The sequence below is a fragment of the Procambarus clarkii genome, chromosome 92, assembly GCF_040958095.1.
Source record: "Procambarus clarkii isolate CNS0578487 chromosome 92, FALCON_Pclarkii_2.0, whole genome shotgun sequence".
Taxonomy (NCBI): domain Eukaryota; kingdom Metazoa; phylum Arthropoda; class Malacostraca; order Decapoda; family Cambaridae; genus Procambarus; species Procambarus clarkii.
In genome coordinates, this window is record NC_091241.1 from 12,172,384 (window position 1) to 12,196,318 (window position 23,935).

At 48.4% G+C, this 23,935-nt stretch overlaps 3 protein-coding genes across 6 annotated transcripts in view; 2 read left to right on the forward strand and 1 right to left on the reverse strand.

Moving 5' to 3' along the window:
* LOC123748658 (tyrosine-protein phosphatase non-receptor type 13) overlaps window positions 1-13,915 on the forward strand; it is a 182,933-nt gene extending 169,018 nt beyond the window's left edge. For 3 of the 4 annotated variants that reach the window (XM_069319365.1, XM_069319363.1, XM_069319362.1), the window contains 3 exons: window positions 8,374-9,198; window positions 9,371-9,627; window positions 13,598-13,915. In XM_069319365.1, coding sequence (XP_069175466.1) covers window positions 8,374-9,198; window positions 9,371-9,627; window positions 13,598-13,606 — 1,091 coding nt within the window. In that variant the 3' untranslated portion in view covers window positions 13,607-13,915. The remainder of the gene's footprint in view (window positions 1-8,373; window positions 9,199-9,370; window positions 9,628-13,597) is intronic. The other variant, XM_069319364.1, reaches the window with a different exon arrangement.
* LOC138359602 (uncharacterized) lies at window positions 2,600-6,010 on the reverse strand. The gene is made up of 3 exons (XM_069319005.1): window positions 6,005-6,010; window positions 3,366-3,505; window positions 2,600-2,894 (listed from the first exon to the last, which is right to left on the reverse strand). The coding sequence occupies exons 1-3, from the start codon at window positions 6,008-6,010 to the stop codon at window positions 2,600-2,602; spliced, it is 441 nt and encodes a 146-aa protein (XP_069175106.1).
* LOC123775043 (tyrosine-protein phosphatase non-receptor type 13) overlaps window positions 13,602-23,935 on the forward strand; it is a 127,801-nt gene continuing 117,467 nt past the window's right edge. Inside the window, exons 1-2 of the mRNA XM_069319360.1 lie at window positions 13,602-16,822; window positions 21,354-22,937. Of these exons, the coding sequence (XP_069175461.1) occupies window positions 14,218-16,822; window positions 21,354-22,937 (4,189 nt within the window). The 5' untranslated portion in view covers window positions 13,602-14,217. The remainder of the gene's footprint in view (window positions 16,823-21,353; window positions 22,938-23,935) is intronic.

Consider the following 23,935-nt stretch of genomic DNA (forward strand, 5'->3'; position numbering starts at 1 on the left):
AAGTGCCCCTGTTACCTAGCAGTAAATAGGTACCTGGGAGTTAGCCAGCTGTCACGGGCTGCTTCCTGGGGTGTGTGTGTGTGTGTGGAAAAAAAAAAGTAGTTTTCCTACTAAAAGTAGTTTTTTCGGCCACCAGGCCGAAAGAGGAAAAAGCTCAACCCCCGTAAAAACACAACTAGTAAACACTAAGTATAGTGTATGTTTCCGGTTGGTCCCTATGGTTAAGACCTTGTTAAATAACTTCACTATTTTACCAAGACTAATCACCATTTATATTTTAAGCTAAATGTTTTTTTTTCCTGGTGTCTGTACACCTGGTAAAAGGTCAGCCCGGAATTGTAACCATTTGTATTGTTACGTATGAGGCCTTTGATGCTGTAACTTGTTCTCACGCTAGGCTCGTTAAAGCGGCAGCCGGGTACCCTTTATAGCACTTTACATTAAAAAAAATTAATACACGGTGCGTTTATATTGAGGAATGCGTCTTTGGGGCTGAGTGGAGCTTGGGTGAGCACAGCCCGAGGGCTCCATGTTGTAAAAAGATCACCCCCCCCCACTCCCCCCCCTTTCCCCCCCCCCCCCTCACGTCACCTAGTCCTGAATATTATACATTATGCAAATGTTCGTTAATCTAATCTCCCCCCCCCCATCCCTTCCTCCCATTTTATGAATTAAATAAATTCACATTCAGATGTATTCTGTTGATTTGCAACTGAATACATTTGTACTTCACATGAACAGTATTCCGTACACACAGAAATCACAATTGCGTGATGCATCAAGTGAACAAATCCACAAGGGCCATGATGAGGATTCGAACCTGCGTCCGAGAGCATCCCAGACGCTACCTTAACCGACTGAGGCAGCGTCTGGGATGCTCTCGGACGCAGGTTCGAATCCTCGTCACGGCCCTGGTGGATTTGTTCAACAGTATTCCGTGTTTGTTTTTCAAAAATGGTTTCTCCAACGTACTGAAAATAGAAAATAATTCTCAAAATAATTGTTGTGTAAACAATAGTGAGTAAATTTGAAGTTTCTTAATATTTCTCAGAAATACTGTAGGTCTGTGTCAAGTTTATTGGCTTTAAAGTACTTTGTGTGAAAACTCTTTTGAAGCAGTGAGATGGGATCGAACTGGGGTGCTGGGTCGCCAGTCGTGGTCTAGTGGGATTCCATGCTCTTGGGATTCTCATCAGGTAGAACATTTTCTTCTAAGTCTTCAAGGTGTATTGGTCGATGCGTAGGAGATACTTTGATACCTTAAACACCACATCTGGGTGCACAAATCGATATCGCATACCTACAGGCCTAAGATTCATCAAGTATTTGCGTGTACGAAACCTATACATCTTTCCTCACTTATGGCGGTTTAGTGTGTAATTTACTTAAGCCGTTTATAAACTTGCACGCCTTGCAAGGTCCTTCTCCTCTTCCCATGACTATTATGTTTATATTCAACCTCGTAGAACTTTGGAGTTAGTAAACTGTTTAATAAATGCAAACTAAGCCACTGTGAATGAGGAAAGATGTACAGGCTTCGTAAATGTTTGATGATTCCTGGTCCTGTTTTGCCTCTTAGGCAAGTTTCGTCTTGCAATACAGGTAGTCAGTGAATCTCGACTCCATTAGTTAGCTTGGCCACATTATATGTGACACTTATTTAGTTGATGGTAACCCCGACCTACCCATGTTGGGCATGTACCCAGTAGCAATTCCTGTTAAAAATTGAATGACGCTAGACCGAAAAATCTGTCCTCCACCGTCGAACAGATATTCTAATTTATATTATATATAGTTATCTATAAGTTAGAATGTTAGAGGATGGATACCAGATGCTTCGGGCTAGCCTCACCCAATTTTTTTTATAGAAATTGCTGTTGGGTACGTGCCCAGCATGGTCAGGTGTGTATTGGGACACGTGAAACCAGCACCACTTGCATGGGTCATCACGGGATTGAACTCGTACCTGTGAAATGCGAGGCCATCGCCGTCACCCAGGCCAGGATGATCACATTAAGGGTCTCACACAAGTAATGCCCTCTGGTGACCGTTTGCAGAAGCAATTATTAATTTTTCAAATATAACTTACACTGGCTTCAAGCTATAATACTTTGGCTCCTGTGGCTATAAAAGTTAGCTATTTGAATTGGTTAAGAACATGGATAATACTAAGTGACTATGTTGTGTCCAGAAGCCTTACGTATTTTAAGATATTAAAGGATACACTGATGTATTAAGTATACTGCAGGATTGTGGTTGACTGCGTGTATTGTCTAGTGGAGAGAGAGGGAGGGAATTTCTAAAGAATTTGTTATAATACTGTTTATATCATCAAATATGGTGGTATCCCACAGCAGGGAAGGACCCTTTCCACCCCCCACTTCGTCCCTTTCACCCATCTTTACTGTCATTAAATGAGGTCTTTTGGGGATACGGAAACGTAGCAGTTCTTAAATCACTTTTATTGCCCGCAGATTGTCCAGGTCACTGGAACTTGGACATTGTAGCTTGTCAGTGTTGAGGTAACGTTGTCGTGTGTGACCTCCGCCAGGGCTGGAGAAGCGAGGATACATAATGTGGGTATTTGAGGGCGCCCCGCTTAGCTGGTGCCAGGCTGATGCTCTGTTGTTTCCCCCTGACCGCCATCCTCCTCCTCCTCCTGCGTCTGGCCGCCGCCATTCTCGCGGGTCTGACGGACTTGGGCGCTCTGTTGCTGCCTCTGCAGCGCCTGCTGCTGGTAATGGCGGAGCTGGTCGCCCGTCACCACCACCTCGTACTCGTCAGCGTACGGCAGCAACACGGAGTACGTGGACGTGCCGGATGGGTTCGTCTCGAACTTGGGAGCCGGCTCCTCGTGGATCTGCGGGTGGAAGCCGTCCTCGTCGGCCGTGTACCTGGCAACAGGGAGGGATAGTTGAGGCCTTCTATCCACCTACCACCGCTAGTAATAATAAAGTATTCTGTATCGGTAAAAAGGCGCCTGTCCTCAGGCTAGGCTCGCCCAACCGTCGCTCGACCCTGAAACGAAGACCCTGAAGTCGATTTGAAACCTGCCGCGAAGGCAAGATTTGCAGGTGGTGAAGGAGACAGTATGTGGTAGTGATGATGGAGGAGCACCCCGTGGCGCCCGCGGGCGAGGAGGAGGAGGAGGGTTATAGTGATGATTGTCGTGTGTAGTGAAGATGGTGACAGTGAGGAGGATAGTGTATGGTGAAGTTGCGGCGGCTTGTCGCGCGCCCCGAGCAACGCCGGTGTCCCCCCCCCCCCCACGCACGTAATAAGTGGTATATATGATAATAGTATTGGACTATTATTATTATTATTATTAATGATGATAAATGTACTCATACGTCGTCCATACTCACTGGACGACGACGAGGACATCGTCCGGGCGGACGTAGGTGTACGCCCCCTGGACCTGGCCAAGCTCGTCCCTCTCCTCGATCTCAGCGAACCGCACGCCCCCGATCTCATCGTTAATGTTGAACTTGAACAAGTACGGTTGCTGTGGGAGAGATGTTCAACGTGTGAACACATAGAGCAAGACGTAGAACCAACTTTTGAACACAGAGTTGCCGAGAGGGAAGAAAGGGAGATATACATGCCTCGAATACATATATATGCAAGGGGGAGATATTCATACATGTTTATTGAATGTATATATATACATGAGAGGGTACTAAAGGTCAAGTAGCAGCTTACTGGAGGGAATGGTGGCTCCTCTGGGCTCCCCAGATTGGCCCTGGAGAGTGAGTGTATGTCCTGGGGCGCTGCCTTCACCATCACCATCATCATCACTATCATCACCATTGGCATCTTCAAAGTCAGCATCTTTAGGAACACATCTAAGGTTGATATTCTAGCAAGATCGTAAGGTGCGTGAGAGTACACCTGTCATTACCTACATCTGACACGAGAACACATCTGTCATTACCCACACCAGACCACACCTGTCATTACCCACACCAGACCACACCTGTCATTACCCACACCAGACCACACCTGTCATTACCCACACCAGAACACACCTGTCATTACCCACACCAGACCACACCTGTCATTACCCACACCAGACCACACCTGTCATTACCCACACCAGACCACACCTGTCATTACCCACACCAGACCACACCTGTCATTACCCACACCAGACCACACCTGTCATTACCCACACCAGAACACACCTGTCATTACCCACACCAGACCACACCTGTCATTACCCACACCAGACCACACCTGTCATTACCCACACCAGACCACACCTGTCATTACCCACACCAGACCACACCTGTCATTACCCACACCAGACCACACCTGTCATTACCCACACCAGACCACACCTGTCATTACCCACACCAGAACACACCTGTCATTACCCACACCAGACCACACCTGTCATTACCCACACCAGACCACACCTGTCATTACCCACACCAGACCACACCTGTCATTACCCACACCAGACCACACCTGTCATTACCCACACCAGACCACACCTGTCATTACCCACACCAGAACACACCTGTCATTACCCACACCAGACCACACCTGTCATTACCCACACCAGACCACACCTGTCATTACCCACACCAGACCACACCTGTCATTACCCACACCAGACCACACCTGTCATTACCCACACCAGACCACACCTGTCATTACCCACACCAGACCACACCTGTCATTACCCACACCAGACCACACCTGTCATTACCCACACCAGACCACACCTGTCATTACCCACACCAGAACACACCTGTCATTACCCACACCAGACCACACCTGTCATTACCCACACCAGACCACACCTGTCATTACCCACACCAGACCACACCTGTCATTACCCACACCAGACCACACCTGTCATTACCCACACCAGACCACACCTGTCATTACCCACACCAGACCACACCTGTCATTACCCACACCAGACCACACCTGTCATTACCCACACCAGACCACACCTGTCATTACCCACACCAGAACACACCTGTCATTACCCACACCAGACCACACCTGTCATTACCCACACCAGACCACACCTGTCATTACCCACACCAGACCACACCTGTCATTACCCACACCAGACCACACCTGTCATTACCCACACCAGAACACACCTGTCATTACCCACACCAGACCACACCTGTCATTACCCACACCAGACCACACCTGTCATTACCCACACCAGAACACACCTGTCATTACCCACACCAGAACACACCTGTCATTACCCACACCAGACCACACCTGTCATTACCCACACCAGACCACACCTGTCATTACCCACACCAGACCACACCTGTCATTACCCACACCAGAACACACCTGTCATTACCCACACCAGACCACACCTGTCATTACCCACACCAGACCACACCTGTCATTACCCACACCAGAACACACCTGTCATTACCCACACCAGAACACACCTGTCATTACCCACACCAGACCACACCTGTCATTACCCACACCAGACCACACCTGTCATTACTCAGCTATGAGATGAGCTCAACACCATATAAATCAACTAAGAGTTAAACTCAACACAACTCATCCACAAACACACTGCAGGGAGACGCCGTCAAAGATGTTATCTTGAGATGATTTCGGGGCTTTAGTGTCCCCGCGGCCCGGTCCTCGACCAGGTCTCCACCCCCCCCCCAGGAACCAGCCCGTGACAGCTGACTAACACCCAGGTACCTATTTTACTGCTAGGTAACAGGGGCATAGGGTGAAAGAAACTCTGCCCATTGTTTCTCGCCGGCGCCTGGGATCGAACCCAGGACCACAGGATCACAAGTCCAGTGTGCTGTCCGCTCGGCCGACCGGCTCCCAGTCGTCCCCCATATTAAATATTAAGATCACACAAGTGACAAGTCGTGGAGTGATGTCTTACCTTCTACACCCCAAGTCTTATCTTCTACACCCCAAGTCTTATCTTCTACACCCCGAGTCTTATCTTCTACACCCCAAGTCTTATCTTCTACACCCGAAGGCTTACCTTCATCCTTACCCCATCAATTCATACATAACTGACCTTCAGGCTGCGAGAGATACACTTCCTGGAAGACTGTGGGAACCAGCTGTGTGAATCTACACCTGTTTCTGCCCCTACACTGTCCTGTACTCAGGCCCTCACACCTGCCTATATATATATATGGCTCCTCCCAGTCCAGTCGCTGAGTGATAGGTAGAAGCCAGCACTCAGTAAGGCTCGTCACGGCTTGAACTAGTGTTGGAGTTCCGCTCTTATGGAGGGTTGGTTGACCTGGATTGACCTCGGGGGAGGGAGAATGACCTGCTGGGAGAGGGGGGGGAAAGGAGGGAAAGTAGGAGATAATGGTGGTGGGAAGGGTGGTTAAAGGGTGGAAGGTGCAGGGGAGAGGAGAGGTAAGAACTCAACAATAATGGGGACTAGGTATGTTAGTCCATCCATCTGAGGCAGCTCCTATTGGTCCATACGAGGCAGCTCCTATTGGTCCATACGAGGCAGCTGATATTGGTCCATACGAGGCAGCTCCTATTGGTCCATACGAGGCAGCTCCTATTGGTCCATACGAGGCAGCTCCTATTGGTCCATACGAGGCAGCTCCTATTCCATACGAGGCAGCTCCTATTGGTCCATACGAGGCAGCTCCTATTCCATACGAGGCAGCTCCTATTGGTCCATACGAGGCAGCTCCTATTGGTCCATACGAGGCAGCTCCTATTCCATACGAGGCAGCTCCTATTGGTCCATACGAGGCAGCTCCTATTCCATACGAGGCAGCTCCTATTGGTCCATACGAGGCAGCTCCTATTGGTCCATACGAGGCAGCTCCTCGCATGTTAAGCCAGTTAAATATACATATGCACGCTCACACACACTAATACACACACGACACACGGGTGGGACGCGAACAAGGGGACACAGGTGGAAACTTAGTACCCAGATGAGCCACAGAGACATTAGAAAAGAACGTTTTTCAGTGTCAGAGTAGTTAACGGATGGAATGCATTAGGCAGTGATGTGGTGGAGGCTGACTCCATACACAGTTTCACACCATACACAGTTTCTACCATACACAGTAGATATAATAGAGCCCAGTAGGCTCAGAAATCTGTACACCAGTTGAGAGGCGGGACCAAAGAGCCAGAGTTCAATCCCCGCAAGCACAACTAGATGAATACACAGCAGCAAGGATGAGGATGATGAGGAGGAGGCGGTAGAAGGGAAAGCTAATCTTCCCGCTTGAACACCAAGATCAGTTGATTCCTTGACCACAAGAGATGGGGTATGAGGGAGACGGGGGGGGGGGGGTTATGGGGTAGGGGGAGGGAGAATATGTAGATATTCTCTATCTACATGATAGATAGAATATGAATATGTAGAATGTTCACAGGGAAGTGAAGGGGGGCATATTAGGGAAACTAAAACGCCATTTTGAAAATAATCTTGCCTGGGGGAGGCCAGGGCAGCGTGTTCGATCCCATTCTACAGCCTCATTAGCGGGTGCATTGGTGGTGGCGCTGTCACAAGCCAATTGCATCGTTGGACGACGCCTTGTTAAGCATTACATTGATATTGATAAAACATATTTAGAATTAGCGTTTTAATATCTGTAAATATGAAGGCATTAATATATAATCAATGCGCTAATGTATACACAAAAGTGCCTTCTGAACGTGTGTGTCCGCATGCGTACATGACTGTGTTTGTGTCCGCATGCGTCCACGAGTGTGTCCGCATGTGTCCATGAGCGTGTACCTGTGTCCGCAGGCGTCCATGAACGTGTACCTGTGTCCGCATGCTTCCATGAGCGTGTGTGTGTGTGTGTGTTTACTAGTTGTGTTTACTAGTTGTGTTTTTACGGGGGTTGAGCTTTGCTCTTTCGGCCCGCCTCTCAACTGTCAATCAACTGTTTACTAACTACTTTTTTTTTCACACACCACACACACACACCCCAGGAAGCAGCCCGTGACAGCTGACTAACTCCCAGGTACCTATTTACTGCTAGGTAACAGGGGCACTTAGGGTGAAAGAAACTTTGCCCATTTGTTTCTGCCTCGTGCGGGAATCGAACCCGCGCCACTGAATTACGAATCCTGCGCGCTATCCACCAGGCTACGAGGCCCCTGTGTGTGTGTGTGTGTGTGTGTGTGTGTACTCACCTATATGTGCTTGCAGGATCGAGCATTGACTCTTGGATCAAATGTGTGTGTGGATGTGTGTGTGTGTGTGTGTGTGTGTGTGTGTGTGTGTGTGCGTGTGTGCGTGTGTGTGTGTGCGTGTGTGTGTGTGTGTGTGTGTGCGTGTGTGTGTGTGTGTGTACATTAGCGACCTACTGCAGTAATATTATTGACGATGTACTCTTGTGTGTGCGCGCGCAGGTGACCGCGTGGTGGGTATCAACGGGAGGAGTGTGGAGAACCTCTCGTACACGGCGGCCGTCGACCTCCTTCGTCACATCTCCCACCAGGTGACTCTCCTCGTCTCCCAGCCTGCAGGGCCTCCCACGCCCTCCCAGCCTGCAGGGCCTCCCACTACGCCCTCCCAGCCTGCAGGGCCTCCCACTACGCCCTCCCAGCCTGCAGGGCCTCCCACTACGCCCTCCCAGCCTGCAGGGCCTCCCACTACGCCCTCCCAGCCTGCAGGGCCTCCCACTACGCCCTCCCAGCCTGCAGGGCCTCCCACTACGCCCTCCCAGCCTGCAGGGCCTCCCACTACGCCCTCCCACCGCAAGTCCCCACGCCTCGCCTCGCCCAGGATACGGACTACTGTATCTACCCGTCAGACTCAAGAAACTCCTTTGACGTCCACCATGCCCACAGCCCGCGAGGACGCCAGTAGGCTGCCCACAGCCCGCGAGGACGCCAGCAGGCTGCCCACAGCCCGCGAGGACGCCAGTAGGCTGCCCACAGCCCGCGAGGACGCCAGTAGGCTGCCCACAGCCCGCGAGGACGCCAGTAGACTGCCCACAGCCCGCGAGGACGCCAGTAGGCTGCCCACAGCCCGCGAGGACGCCAGTAGGCTGCCCACACCCCGCGAGGACGCCAGTAGGCTGCCCACAGCCCGCGAGGACGCCAGCAGGCTGCCCATAGCCCGTGAGGACGTCAGTAGACTGCCCACAGCCCGTGAGGACGCCAGTAGACTGCCCACAGCTACAGCAGCCCCAGACAATACTAGCAGACAGGCTTCAAGCTCTGGTGAGATAGGTATGCTGGGATTATGCTTATTAATTCACCATTCATGTTTGAATTTGAAATGCTGCTTAGCATGACATTTTATAAGTATGGTTTCCGTGTGAGGAAGAAATAAGGCGCATGTGCCTAGATATATATTTGAAGGCGAATGGGGGCGATAAGGAGTCTGTTATTGTCACTTCAGGTCAGGCGACGATAAGAGCTGTCGGTGGGGTGGTGACCTTCGCGCGGGAAGTCAGGTCGGGCCCCGTTACCGTTATCACCATCAACGCCAGCTCTCCCCCTCACCACCCAGGTCCCTCTGATGGTGATGACGACTCGACTATAGTGTCAGCCTCGGGCGTCATCACCCTGGGCCCCCGCCTGCCGCCCGTGCCTTCTACTGCTCCTGCTACTTCTGGTGTTTCATCTGCTCCTGCTACGTCCTCTCGAAATTTAAAGGTACTTTTGAATTCCTTAATATATTATTTTTTATGTAGGTGGAAACGTTGAATTGTTTCAAGCGTAGATTAGACATGCCGGGGGATAGGTTTGGGTGGATAGAGACCGAAGCTGTACAGTATGGGCCAGTAGGCCTTCTTAGAGTTCCTTAATGCCTGTGTTCGTGTGTTCGTGGTGTGCGTTAAAGGAGAGCGTGAAGCACACTGGTGAGTACGGTCGGTTCTCAACCTATTAGTCCCGGGTTCGACTCCCGGGGAAGGGCGAGACGTTTGGGCACGCTTCCTTATGTCTTGATGTCTCTGTTCGCGCAGGCAGTAAATAGGTTTCCTGGGAGATAGGCAACGGCAGTGGGCTGCAGCTTGGACAGAAGCAGTCATTGACCGGCCCCACAGAAGCCTCAGTAGGTGGCGGTGTGACCGACATTGTGGGACATACATGCATACATAATAGTGGTCACAATAGCCAAGACACAATACATAATAGTGGTCACAATAGCCAAGACATTCATACATACATAATAGTGGTCACAATAGCCAAGACATTCATACATACATAATAGTGGTCACAATAGCCAAGACATTCATACATACATAATAGTGGTCACAATAGCCAAGACATTCATACATACATAATAGTGGTCACAATAGCCAAGACATTCATACATACATAATAGGGGTCACAATAGCCAAGACATTCATACATACATAATAGTGGTCACAATAGCCAAGACATTCATACATACATAATAGTGGTCACAATAGCCAAGACATTCATACATACATAATAGTGGTCACAATAGCCAATACATTCATACATACATAATAGTGGTCACAATAGCCAAGACATTCATACATACATAATAGGGGTCACAATAGCCAAGACATTCATACATACATACATAATAGGGGTCACAACAGCTTAGAGCGACGGCTGTTCGACGCCAAATCATCAGCATCATCATCATCATCAACGAAAATTCAACGGTGATTCCGAGTGGAATCAACGATAGCTTGGTTGGATAGCTCACTCTGGCTATCATCCTTATTGGGATGCTGCACTTAAGAATGGACACAATCTTCTAACCACAGATGCTACATAGCCTTCCCGGCTTGGTGCCTTCTTTGATAATTACTTCTAAGCATAGATGGGATCAGGAAGTAGAAGGTCATGTCAGTGACATACTTAAGATACCTAGAAGGACAGAAACACTATTTTGCATTTCTATAAACCCAGACCAATAGTTCTCCCCTGAAACTTGAATTGGAGTTCCTATTATACCCATTGAGCCTCACAGACATAGGTTTATTGCACCAGCCCCACAAAATAGGGGCATTGCACTATTTTTTCAGATTAGATTATTACATTTTTACATATTTTAATTAATATGAAGTGTGTATATCTTTCTGATTATGGAGTTCAAGTTCTGTTCCACATGTTATTATGTTCTTGCCTATCTGTGTTCTTTTTTGCGGACATTGTTTGTTATTTAATAAAGTGTTTTTATTTTTGTTTCTGGCTGGTTCAGGAGAACCGTGAGTATTATTATTGTGGTGTTGTGTGTTGTATTGTGCTGTGTTGTAATGGTGTGTGTTGTGGTGTGGTGTGTGTGTGTGTTGTGGTGGTGATGTGTGTTGTGTTGTGGTGGTGGTGTGTGTTGTGTTGTGGTGGTGTGTGTGTGTTGTGGTGTGGTGGTGGTGTGTGTTGTGTTGTGGTGGTGATGTGTGTTGTGTTGTGGTGGTGTGTGTGTTGTGGTGTGGTGGTGGTGTGTGTTGTGTTGTGGTGGTGGTGTGTGTTGTATTGTGCTGTGTTGTAATGGTGTGTGTTGTGGTGTGTGTGTGTGTTGTGGTGGTGATGTGTGTTGTGTTGTGGTGGTGGTGTGTGTTGTGTTGTGGTGGTGTGTGTGTGTTGTGTTGTGGTGGTGGTGTGTGTTGTATTGTGCTGTGTTGTAATGGTGTGTGTTGTGGTGTGGTGTGTGTGTGTTGTGGTGGTGATGTGTGTTGTGTTGTGGTGGTGGTGTGTGTTGTGTTGTGGTGGTGTGTGTGTGTTGTGGTGTGGTGGTGGTGTGTGTTGTGTTGTGGTGGTGGTGTGTGTTGTATTGTGCTGTGTTGTAATGGTGTGTGTGTGTGTTGTGGTGGTGATGTGTGTTGTGTTGTGGTGGTGGTGTGTGTTGTATTGTGGTGGTGTGTGTTGTGTTGTGGTGGTGTGTGTGTGTTGTGGTGGTGTGTGTGTGTTGTATTGTGCTGTGTTGTAATGGTGTGTGTTGTATTGTGCTGTGTTGTAATGGTGTGTGTTGTGGTGGTGTGTGTGTGTGTTGTGGTGGTGATGTGTGTTGTGTTGTGGTGGTGGTGTGTGTTGTGTTGTGGTGGTGTGTGTGTGTTGTGGTGTGGTGTGTGTGTGTGTTGTGTTGTGGTGGTGTGTGTGTTGTGTTGTGGTGGTGTGTGTGTTGTGGTGTGGTGGTGGTGTGTGTTGTGTTGTGGTGGTGTGTGTGTGTGTTGTGGTGGTGGTGTGTGTTGTGTTGTGGTGGTGTGTGTGTGTTGTGGTGTGGTGTGTGTGTGTGTTGTGTTGTGGTGGTGTGTGTGTGTTGTGGTGGTGGTGTGTGTTGTGTTGTGGTGGTGGTGTGTGTTGTGTTGTGGTGGTGTGTGTTGTGTTGTGGTGGTGTGTGTTGTGGTGTGTGTGTGTGTTGTGGTGGTGTGTGTGTGTGTTGTGTTGTGGTGGTGTGTGTGTGTTGTGGTGGTGATGTGTGTTGTGTTGTGGTGGTGTGTGTGTTGTGGTGGTGGTGTGTGTTGTGGTGGCGTGTGTGTGTTGTGGTGGTGGTGTGTGTTGTGTTGTGGTGGTGGTGTGTGTTGTGTTGTTGTGGTGTGTGTGTTGTATGCTGTGTTATGGAGGTGGTGTGTGTGTGTGTGTTGAGTGGTGGTGTGTGTTGTGTTGTGGTGGTGTGTGTGTGTTGTATGCTGTGTTATGGAGGTGGTGTGTGTGTGTGTGTTGAGTGGTGGTGTGTGTTGTGTTGTGGTGTGTGTGTGTGTGTTGTGTGCTGTGTTGTGGTATGTGTGTGTGTGTGTGTGTGTTGAGTGGTGTGTGTTGTGGTGGTGTGTGTGTGTTGTGGTGGTGTGTGTGTGTTGTATGCTGTGTTGTGGAGGTGGTGTGTGTGTTGAGTGGTGGTGATGTAGTGGTTTTGTGTGTTGTAGTGTTGTGTGATTATTGTGTTGTTGTGCTGTGTGTTATTCTTAGCATTACTTACCTATTGGTGCCTGCGGTAAGTAGTACCTTGTATCGTTTACATTCAGTCTTCTGATGTTTGAGTTGGTTGTCTGGTGCTCGTGAGTGTGGTGCTGGAGGGGGAGGTGGCTTCCACTACCTCTCTCAGGTCATTCCACTTCTTGACAACCCTCACCAAGGGCTTTCATACTTTGCTTTCATACTTTCATACCCTGTCGTAGCTCAGTCGATTAAGGCAGTGTCTGGGATGCTCCCGGACGCAGGTTCGAATCCTCGTCACGACCCCTTGTGGATTTGTTCATACTTTGCTCTTGCTTATTTGCGATGTCAACTCTTTCCCCGCGTGTGCTCTTGTTCTATTTTGGCTCTATTTAGAAAGATTGTCACGTGCTTCAGGGCTATTCCCCCTCAATATTTTGTATGTGGTAATCATATTCCCTCTAGTTCTTTCTTTTGCAGTTGTTAGAGTGAGTTCCCTTAGCCCTATCTTCACAGCTTACATTTACATTTACGACTTCACATTTACCAATTTTCATGGTGTTGCTACATATTATAGGATTGGTCTGACATAAGTTGTATAAATATTCTTGAAAACCACTGTGTAGCAATAGGGCTGTGCAGTAAATCAAGTGTTTTGTGACTGTGTTAGTACAGGAATTTAGGTTATGTATCTAGGGTAAGGAGCGGAAAGGTACGGAAAGCAAGTTTTGTTTTTGAATTATAATGTGATATGTTCTCCCTCTCTGTCTCCCAGCAGTTGTAACAGGTCGTCGACCAGTTCCAGCACCTCGTCGCAGTCTGGGATCAACTAAGTTCTGGGTCGGGGAACGAAGCCCTCCAGAGAGTACCACCAGGGCCGCCACTGAGAGCAGGAGCTCCTTGTACCACGCTCAGCTGGTTCATAGTGACAGTCCTGAAAACATCTGCACCTTGGTCCACTCGCGGGAAACTACTCCTATTGAGATCTCTTCAACTGCAAGACATTCTTGCTGTACTTCCTTTGAATCATGTACCACCGATAATAACTCCGTTCTTATTAAGGCAGACGAAAATAAAGCTTCAAAACATTCCAGTACAGAGTTTAGTGTGGACCTTTGTCATGGTGAAGAGCGAAGTATTTGTCTAGAATCTTGTGGTGTTGCCAGCGGCCACGTGGGTGGTGAATCCAGCCTATCCATCGTTGTTGATAGTGACAATGTGAGAGATGGTGCTGACCCAGCTGGCCTCCAGCCCCTTCATGCCAGTGACTGTGACTCCAGCTCCTCGCAGCAGTCATCATCATCACTCGTGCCATGGCAGGGCTCGGCCGAGTGCCTAGTCGCAGAGAGACACTGCCACCTACATGGCCTGCCCCTCTTCGTGCCGGAGGACACCATGTTAGATCGTGTATTACGCTGTTTTAATTCCACCAACGTCGTTCAGTCGAGGCACAGTCTCTTATCCAGCTTGCAGGGGTGCCAGAGTGAAGGCGAGGCCACCAACACGCACCAGGAGGAGGAGGAGGAGGATCAGATGATCAAGCTGTACTGGGAGCGCCATCCAGGTATTGACAACTGGCGCCCTGACCTCTTCTTCCGCGACTTCTCGCTGGAAGAAGAGCAGTTTCCTGAGTCGGAAGTGGGGATTGTGAGCTCTGCGGCTGACCACCGCCACCTGTGTCCCACCACCATATACACCGCCCCCACGTCCCCCGAATCATCACTACCACCACGCTACTCGGACCCGATAGCAACGTCGGGTCCGCATGCTTTTCGATGTGTTAAAGTATGTTCCTCGTCGTCCTCGTCTCCTGTAACTGAGGATGTCATTATCACGCCCCCAGAGGAGTTCCGCAAGGAGCGGGAGTCCCAGCAGATGCAAGGAGATGTGGGGACCACAGGTGTGGAAATAAGATCCGGAAATTTTTGCTTTGTGACGGAGTGTGAATACCGACGGAGTGTGCAAAGTGGTCGGGAGACCTGGAGAGAGACTGTACACCAGGAGGAGGAGGAGAGGGAGAAGACGGAGGTAGGCTGTGGCCACAATGGAAGGGCGACTCCCGGTACTACTCGAGGTGTGGCCCCCACCGCCATACCTGATGTGGTCTTCAGTAGCCAGGAGCATCTGTCACGGGCTCTCTATCTCGAGGGACTCTTGGCACACAATGCCCACCTCTCACACCACCCAGCTACTTCATCACACAGATCGATCACTCCCTCACACCAGTCAGCCACTTCCTCACACCAGTCAGCTACTCCCTCACTCCAGTCAGCCACTTCCTCACTCCAGTCAGCTACTCCCTCACTCCAGTCAGCCACTTCCTCACTCCAATCAGCCACTCCCTCACTCCAGTCAGCCACTCCCTCACTCCAATCAGCCACTCCCTCACTCCAATCAGCCACTCCCTCACACCAGTCAGCCACTCCCTCACACCAGTCAGCCACTCCCTCACTCCAGTCAGCCATTCCCTCACTCCAATCAGCCACTCCCTCACTCCAGTCAGCCACTCCCTCACTCCAATCAGCCACTCCCTCACACCAGTCAGCCACTCCCTCACACCAGTCAGCCACTCCCTCACTCCAGTCAGCCACTCCCTCACCCCAATCAGCCACTCCCTCACTCCAGTCAGCCACTCCCTCACTCCAATCAGCCACTCCCTCACTCCAATCAGCCACTCCCTCTCACCAGTCAGCCACTCCCTCACACCAGTCAGCCACTCCCTCATATCAGTCAGCCACCTCCTCACACCGTCCAAAAAGATTAACACGAGAGCCTACTGGTATTTCCTATGAGCCAGAAGAGGCCTCAGTTTCATCATCAGTTGTGTGGCAGCGGTTGCCTGGTGCCACACTCTGCTCCTCCAGGCTGTGGCAACAGTCGCCCGATGACGGAGCGGCAGTCAAGACTCGCAGTCATGCTCCAGCTGGTGACATCCTCAAAGATACCAGTCAATCTAAAACTGGAATTAATTGCAACAGCCTAAGAATTGAAGGAAAAGTCTGCGAAAGCTCCTCGAAACGGAAGAAGACGGAAATGTCGGTAGAGTTGTCATATTCGCGCACAAGAGACCAGGACGGGTCAACGGATGGTTGTAAGGACGCAGCCGCCAGTCAGACGGGACGGAGGGAAACATGGAGGGTCAGTGTGACCGAGGACGTACCTTCAGAGAGTGACTGCAACAGTGGTAGCACAGGTACCACTGGTACGCCACCCCCAGTTAACTTCACCACTCATCCTCTATCTACCGAAATGTATAAGGCTCGTATAAATGTTGGCGACGGAGCCTTACCATTGTCTCAAAGTGCGCCTAGGGTTGGTGGTGCAGGGGGACTCGACTCTTACAGTAGTTCTCCCTCGAGACGCAAATCTCGTTTTCTGTCGACGAAAAGTGAGAGACGTTTTCTTTTACACAAAATGTACCCAGACTCTGATAGTGAGAGCGAAGACTCGTGTCCTTCCCTGGAGCTGAGAGCTAAAACTAGTGCCCTATCTCTTGATTCTGAGAAAAGTGAAGAAGTTGAATTGTTCTTGAACAATCCAGAATCAATGGTGATAAGTAAAATTAATATGGATCGTTTGTATGAGACTAACACAGACTCAACAAGCACTGATGAATCCAGTAACACTATGAAGAATCCAGTGCCCTTCAGGTTAGACTTCGAAGCGTCATCGCTTTCAGCATCACGTCCGGACTCTTGGGAAGGTGGCGGGTCCGCGGTGGCCGCCGAGCTGCTGAGTCTCCAGGACGAGCAGTTTGTGGGCCTTCTGCCAACACTGATGAGTGGCCTCGACCTCCACCTCAAGGGCGACCCTGCCACCACCTGCTCTAAGGATGACCCTGCCACCACCTGCTCTAAGGATGACCCTGCCACCACCTGCTTCAAGGGCGACCCTGCCACCACCTGCTTCAAGGGCGACCCTTCCACCACCTGTTCCATGGACGGCCCTGCCATCACCCAGCAAGCGGACCCTAGCCACCATGTCAACACCGCCACCTCCGGTTAGCTCAACAATAGTAGTTGTAATTATAGGAGTAATGGTAATGTACAATGCAATAGCTTTAACCATAATAGAAGTTATAGTGCCACTTTCTATTTGCTTAATACTTTGCACATGTCCGACCCGTTGAGCTAGGCTTCGGAGCCTCATGTTCAAAATTAAATAATACACATTGTTTTTTATCATAAAAAATATCACACGACGTTGATTTCTCAGAAACGCATTGTAAAAATAATAATAATTATGAGCATTATTACGTTATTGTAATATTAATAATACTAATATTAGTATTATTGTAATAATAAAAATTATTATTATTATTATTATTATTATTATAGTGTTTTTCTGAGAAATTAGCGCCGTGTGATATTTTGTTATGATAAAAAAACAATTTGTGTATTAGTAATATAGTCGCTATATGCTGCAAAGGTGACCAAAAAAATTATAGCGCGAGTAAACACCTCCAGCGTCTGAAATTTTAAGGTTATGCCGGCAGCAAACACCTCCAGCGCCAGGTTAACCAAGTAACCCAGGCTTGTGGGAGTGTGTTTGACCTGCATTGCAGGGGCCAGATTCACGAAGCAGTTACGCAAGCACTTTTACGAACGTGTATATCTTTCCTCAATCTTTGACGGCTTTGGTTACATTTATTAAACAGTTTACAAGCATGAAAACTTGCCAATCAACTGTTGTTATTGTTATAAACAGCCTCCTGGTGCTTCGGAGCTCATTAACTGTTTAATAATTGTAAACAAAGCTGCCAAAGATCGAGGAAAGATATACACGTTCGTAAGTGCTTGCGTAATGCTTCGTGAATCTGGCTCCAGGACTGTTGCATGTTCGCTGGTGTCAGTTCGCTCTACGAGGACAAATATATACAACCTAATGACTTTTGTTTTGCATTTTTTTGTTTTGTTTTGCATGCTATATATATACCAAGCACCTTCACTTGTTTGTTTGCTGTGGTAGCGACCTATTCCGCTGCTGCGTCGTCCCGCCGCCGTTCACATGTGTGTTAAACACACACACCTGCTTGCGTCCACAAACGGTCGCGCGTACGCATACACACCTACGAACGAGCGTACACGCACATGTGTACACATGCGTACGAGTGTCCGTACACATACACACACAATGCACATACGCATGCACACATATATACGAACGCACGTACATGTACCAACGAGCTCACACACATATGTAGTAACGCGTGTAGACACGTACGAGCGCGCATACACAAACGCGCATATGAACGCGCGTTTACATACACGCGTATGAACGCACATTCAGAAACCTAAATAAGGAGACATTTAGATCGCTGAACACCGCCTGCGAGAGATAAGTTATGAAGACTGAAGGAGCTAGACCAGACATCGCTAGAGACGGGGAGAAAGATGGAAGACATCAGTGATACTTAAAAAAGCACTAATGGAATTGAGAAAGTGAAGAAAGATGTTCACAATGACTCTCAATAGAACAAGAGGGCATGGGCGGAAGCTTGAGACTCAGATGTGTCACAGATATGTTATAAAGTTATCTTTTAGCGTAAGAGTAGTGGGAAAATGGATTAAATTAAAGGAGTAGATTGTATAAGCAGACTACATTCATAACTTTACAAGTATATACGACAGAATAATATAGTAGTCATTGCATTAGACAACCAGCGGCGGGGTCCAAGAGCTAAAGCTCCATGCTGCAAACACCAATAGGTATTATATACACCCTCATATACGCGTAGTGACACATACTAGTGCTGGCGCACGTGTGCACGCCTGTAGAGAAGATGACTACAAGGTGAACCAATCTACAAGGGCCGTGACGAGGATTCGAACCTACGTCCGAGAGCATCAATCGACTGAGCTACGATATGGTCATTTGATGCATCAGGCTATTGTGATTTCTGTGTGTAATGATTACAGGGTGAACAAATCCACAAGGGCCGTGACGAGAAGCAGTGTCTGGGATGCTCCCGGACGCAGGTTCGAATCCTCGTCACGGCCCTTGTGGATTTGTTCATTTGATGCATCACGTTAGTGTGATCTCTGTGTGTGATTACAGGGTGTCTTTGGCCAGGTCTTGCCTCCGTTCAAGTTGACAGCTTTACAGAAATTTTAATTTTTTTTTAAATTTTGCCCCGAGGGGCGAGTTTATTGAAGCAAGATTTTTTTACTAATTTTCATTCCCGTCAATGAAGCTTTCGATATCTTGGCCGACTAGTGGAGACATTAAATAGCCTTCCCTCTCTCAAAACCTCTTGAATTGGTCGGCACAGCGACGACCTCACTTCATGCAGGTCGGCGTTCGATCTCCGATAATCCAAGGGGTTTGGACACCATCCCTTCCCTCCGTCACATCCCAGTTCCACGTTCTCACATCCCTTCTAAAGGCTATATAATCATTCTGGCTTAGTGCTTTCTGATAATTCCCTTAATTCTCGCTCTCCTGATGGCTGTGATCAGACCTAACATTCTCCTTACCTTGAGATGGGGGTTAGCTTGAGGTGCTTCCGGGGCTTAGCGTCCCCGCGGCCCGGTCGTCGACCAGGCCTCCCCCCCCCCTCCCTCCAAGCACAAGCTCTACCCAGGCAGTAGTTATGTCTGAGGTGAACGTCACAGCTGCCTCTCATCTTCCTTGGACAGCTACTTCACGGCGCCCTTAAATAACATAAGAATTAAGGTAACTACAGAAGGCCTAGTAACCATACGAGGCAGCTCCCTATTGGTCCATACGAGGCAGCTCCCTATTGGACCATACGAGGCAGCTCCCTATTGGTCCATACGAGGCAGCTCCCTATTGAACCATACGAGGCAGCTCCCTATTGGTCCATACGAGGCAGCTCCCTATTGGACCATACGAGGCAGCTCCCTATTGGTCCATACGAGGCAGCTCCCTATTGGTCCATACGAGGCAGCTCCCTATTGGTCCATACGAGGCAGGTTCTATTGGTCCATATGAGGCAGCTCCCTATTGGTCCATACGAGGCAGGTTCTATTGGTCCATACGAGGCAGGTTCTATTGGTCCATATGAGGCAGCTCCCTATTGGTCCATACGAGGCAGCTCCCTATTGGTCCATACGAGGCAGCTTCCTATTGGTCCATACGAGGCAGCTCCTATTGGTCCATACGAGGCAGCTCCCTATTGGTCCATACGAGGCAGCTCCCTATTGGTCCATGCGAGGCAGCTCCCTATTGGTCCATACGAGGCAGCTCCCTATTGGTTCATACGAGGCAGCTCCTTATTGGCTAATATGAGGCAGCTCCTATTTGTCTCCAGGACAATGTTCGCCGGCTACACCTAACTAAATATTCTGAAAAAAAATCTGATAGTAATTTACAACATTAATCACTGATATCAGGAAAATTAACAGAAATGTTCTGATATTCATACTTTGGCCGTAGTACCATAAAATAGGGAACTTCAACACAGCACTTTCCCTTCTGCCCATCCAACCGAATGCACAGACCTACCACCCTGCCACAGACTCCAAGACAGAGTGGGAACTATTAGAATCTTTGCAAATATATTGAGAATAAATATTAAAAAAAAATCATTGATATCAGGAAAATTGAAAAATTTTATTCATACTTTGGTCGTAGTACCATAAAACACATTACTTCATCTCAGTCCCCAGTTCTCCTCCTCCCTCTTCAGTAGTGAGTCAACTTGTTACTTAAGTCAGCTCAGTTTGAGAAATTATGTTCGTCTTGTTCCTTATCAGAGGAGATGCTATGGCGTCTGGAGTGTGTGTACATCATTTCTGTGGCTCTTTTAGTGTGTGTACATCACTTCTGTGGCTCTATTAGTGTGTGTACATCACTTCTGTGGCTCTATTAGTGTGTGTACATCACGTCTGTGGCTCTATTAGTGTGTGTACATCACGTCTGTGGCTCTATTAGTGTGTACATCATCTCTATAGCACTTAGAGTGATATAACGCCTATAGCTCGAGCAACATTTTACACACAGCTAGACTTATATCAACTTAATCTCATTCCCTGCTTTAAACTTCAATGTTGAACTGTGTTTAGTGAAAGGTTTTTGATGCTCCAGCAGTGGGAGTGTCTCGGTGCGCCAGAGGGATCAAAATAATGATATCAGGGTAAGTTAACTTGGCTGCTTGCTGCGTCAAGATGGACTCTCAGACAGTCCTGAAGAGGGAGCGGGAAATGTAAAGTAAATCAAGTTTTATATGCAATAAGAAACACAAAATTGTGAAAGGTTGGTAACGCGGTGTTGAGAAGCATAGTGAGAAGACATTTAGGCTGTAAAAATGGGATCGAACTTGCGGTCTTTGATTTTTGTGAAGTGTGGAGTGCGGGGATGTTCACTCTCCCGCGCTAATGCCGCGTGTTAATGGTCATGTTTATTATGATGGTTTGGTGGTAATGGCGTTAAGCCCTTTGACCCATTCATCTATGCTTTTACCTAGCAACACGAAGTTTGTCATATGCCATACGGCAACTTTACATCTTGTCAAATGACAAGTGTATTATGGTAACTGGGGATTTATTTGTTTATTTTTGTGTGTACAGAGTGGCGGTGCCGGATGTATGCAGGAGCCAGCAGCAGCAGCAGCAACAGCTCCTCTTTGGCCACGTCCCCCTCTGCTAGCGCCGCCCCCACACACTGGGCAAGCGACGAAGTGCTCGAGGTCTTCTACACTTCCGCCGACTTCGTCAGCAGCCCAAGACAGCCGGGTGACCGGGCGGCCTCAGCGGGCGGGAAAGCCAAGAGGAAAGGTGCGAGTTATTTGGACACTGCCGCGCCTGGCCGGAATGTGCGCAGTGCGGTTAGCGGTCAGAACGCAAAGGGAAAACAGCGGCGAATATTGGTGAACGCCAGACGGCCTCGCGGCAGTGTTACCGACAGTGACAGCGACAGTGACGAGGGGAAGAGCAGTGACTCCTGCATGTGTCGCCCACCTTCCTCCTTACCTAGTGAGGGTGATGGAGGGGCGCACATTGTGGAGCTGATTGAGGCTAAGCGCAGTCGCAGTGTCCTGGGCGTCTTCGACTTCCGTGGGCGCGAGGGGTCACGTGACGCGTCGGTTATCTCCAGTTACCGCGACCCGGTCACCCCCAGTGAAGCAGTTCTGGGGTTGTTCCAGGAGCAAGAGTCACCGCCCAATACCCTCGATGTACCGGCTACTCAAGATGGCACCAACTGTTCTGACTCCTCGATGAGTTTCCATCAAGGAGGGGAAGTCATGTGCACCAACACCAAGACAAGGGAGTCCGGACTGAGCAGTCTGGCAGTGAAGGGAACTGCACAAGACCCGACGAGCCTGAGCGAGTCAACGACACAAGCACAACACGACGGTTCATCCCTGGTGGGACCTGTCAACCATCCCAGCCACAGCATCAATCACCAAGCAACTATCCCGAGACACCAGAGGCCTCCTGAAGATGATTTGCCATCACTGGCAGACTCCCTCATGGAAGACGGCAAACACCAGCTGGGGGTGTTTGATATCACCAAACCTGACGGGATTAAACAACGTTCGGGACCCGGTACTGGCAGCACCTGTGTGAACAGATCACTAGCGCGTCACAGAATAGACGGGAAGGGAAATTTGACTCATAGTGACGATAGATCCGTAGAATCGGAGACGGCTGGTGGGAGAGACGGTGAATCCTGTGGTGCTGAAACTCGTGTTTATAAAAGTTGTTTGCGATGCAATTTAGTAAGCTATTCAGAGTCAAACCGCGCGGAGTGTGATGGTGATCAGAAAGAACACCAGGCTAAGCACCCATCAGAACCTGATGAGTCACTGGAGAGTGTAGTGTATGACGGAAATCAGAACGAGCACCAGTCTCAGCGCCCGGTACAAACGTGTAACTCGCTCCCGTGTGTACAGTGTGACCATTTCCAGTCTATCGAGATATTATTTGTAAAAACATTCCCAGAGAATGACCGAGCGGACAGTTCACGTATCGGTGAGTGGGGGTCGGATCCCCATTCTCTGGGGTCCAGTCAGTGTCCATCACACCCCCAGATACCCGACTCCTGGATGGAGGCGCCCTCTGTCGACGCCTCCAAGGACACCTCCAAGGACACCTCCAAGGACAGCCGCAACACTGAGGACGCCAACAACACACACCAACAACAACAAACAGGTGTGTAAAACATGTTATGTTTCCTCGACAGTGTTGACGCGCACACATCCTCATTCCCATGTACCAGGCTGCTTCGTGCACAACAACAGCATGGTTGATCATATTTTCTGAAAATCAGGTATGTTTAGAAAATATGATCAAGCTGTGGTTCTATAAAATAAATGGGGGTTTCAAACTATAAATGTAATTATGATTATTGTTGACGATGGGCAGGCTTATTGATTTAATCATTTTGTTTGCAATTTAATGAATTTATGATATTCCTTAATAAAAGCCATCTCCAAAACTGGTCAAGGCTAAGACTAACACTGCTAAACTACAAAATATAGGTTCAAATTTAATTTTAGAAGCGATAGATTAAAACTATTGTCAGTGAAAGAGGAGAGCGAGGAGTTGCCAGGATTGTAAAAGAAAGTTATTATCTACGGAGATGATGTAAACTTGAAAGTTTACAATAGGGAGAGTAAGAGAGCTCTTAGCCTTCAGACACTGAGCTGTGAGTGGGAGAGCTGTTAGCCAGGAACAAGGTTCAAAAGATTTCTGCTCGGTAGCTTCCAGCTCAAGACGAAACAAGAATGTGATCTTAGCTGGGAGTCGTGGGTGTTTTCTCTGCTTCTGTTTCATCTTTCTATGTCTCCTGCTTCCTTTGGTTTCGTTTTTTAAATTTTCAGCATATTTTTTTTTTGTTCTCTGCCTCTGATGATGTTGAAGAGTGCTTTAGTCAAACTGGCAATGCCAAATACAATTATATATTGAACATTGGAGAGTTAAATTTTCAACTTCCTTCCCAAGTGAAGAACACCAGAAATCTAGAGATGATTTGTGCTTTAGACACACCAGTGGTCGTTAGTGTATTGTATTATTATGTATTGTATTTTTTTTATACGGCAGTGACTGTTCTCGGAATCTTCATTACAAAAATGTGATTAAAACAGTTTCTAAAACTTATACTTTTTAACTTTTTTCCACAAAAAAAAGTTATACTTTTTAACTTTAGT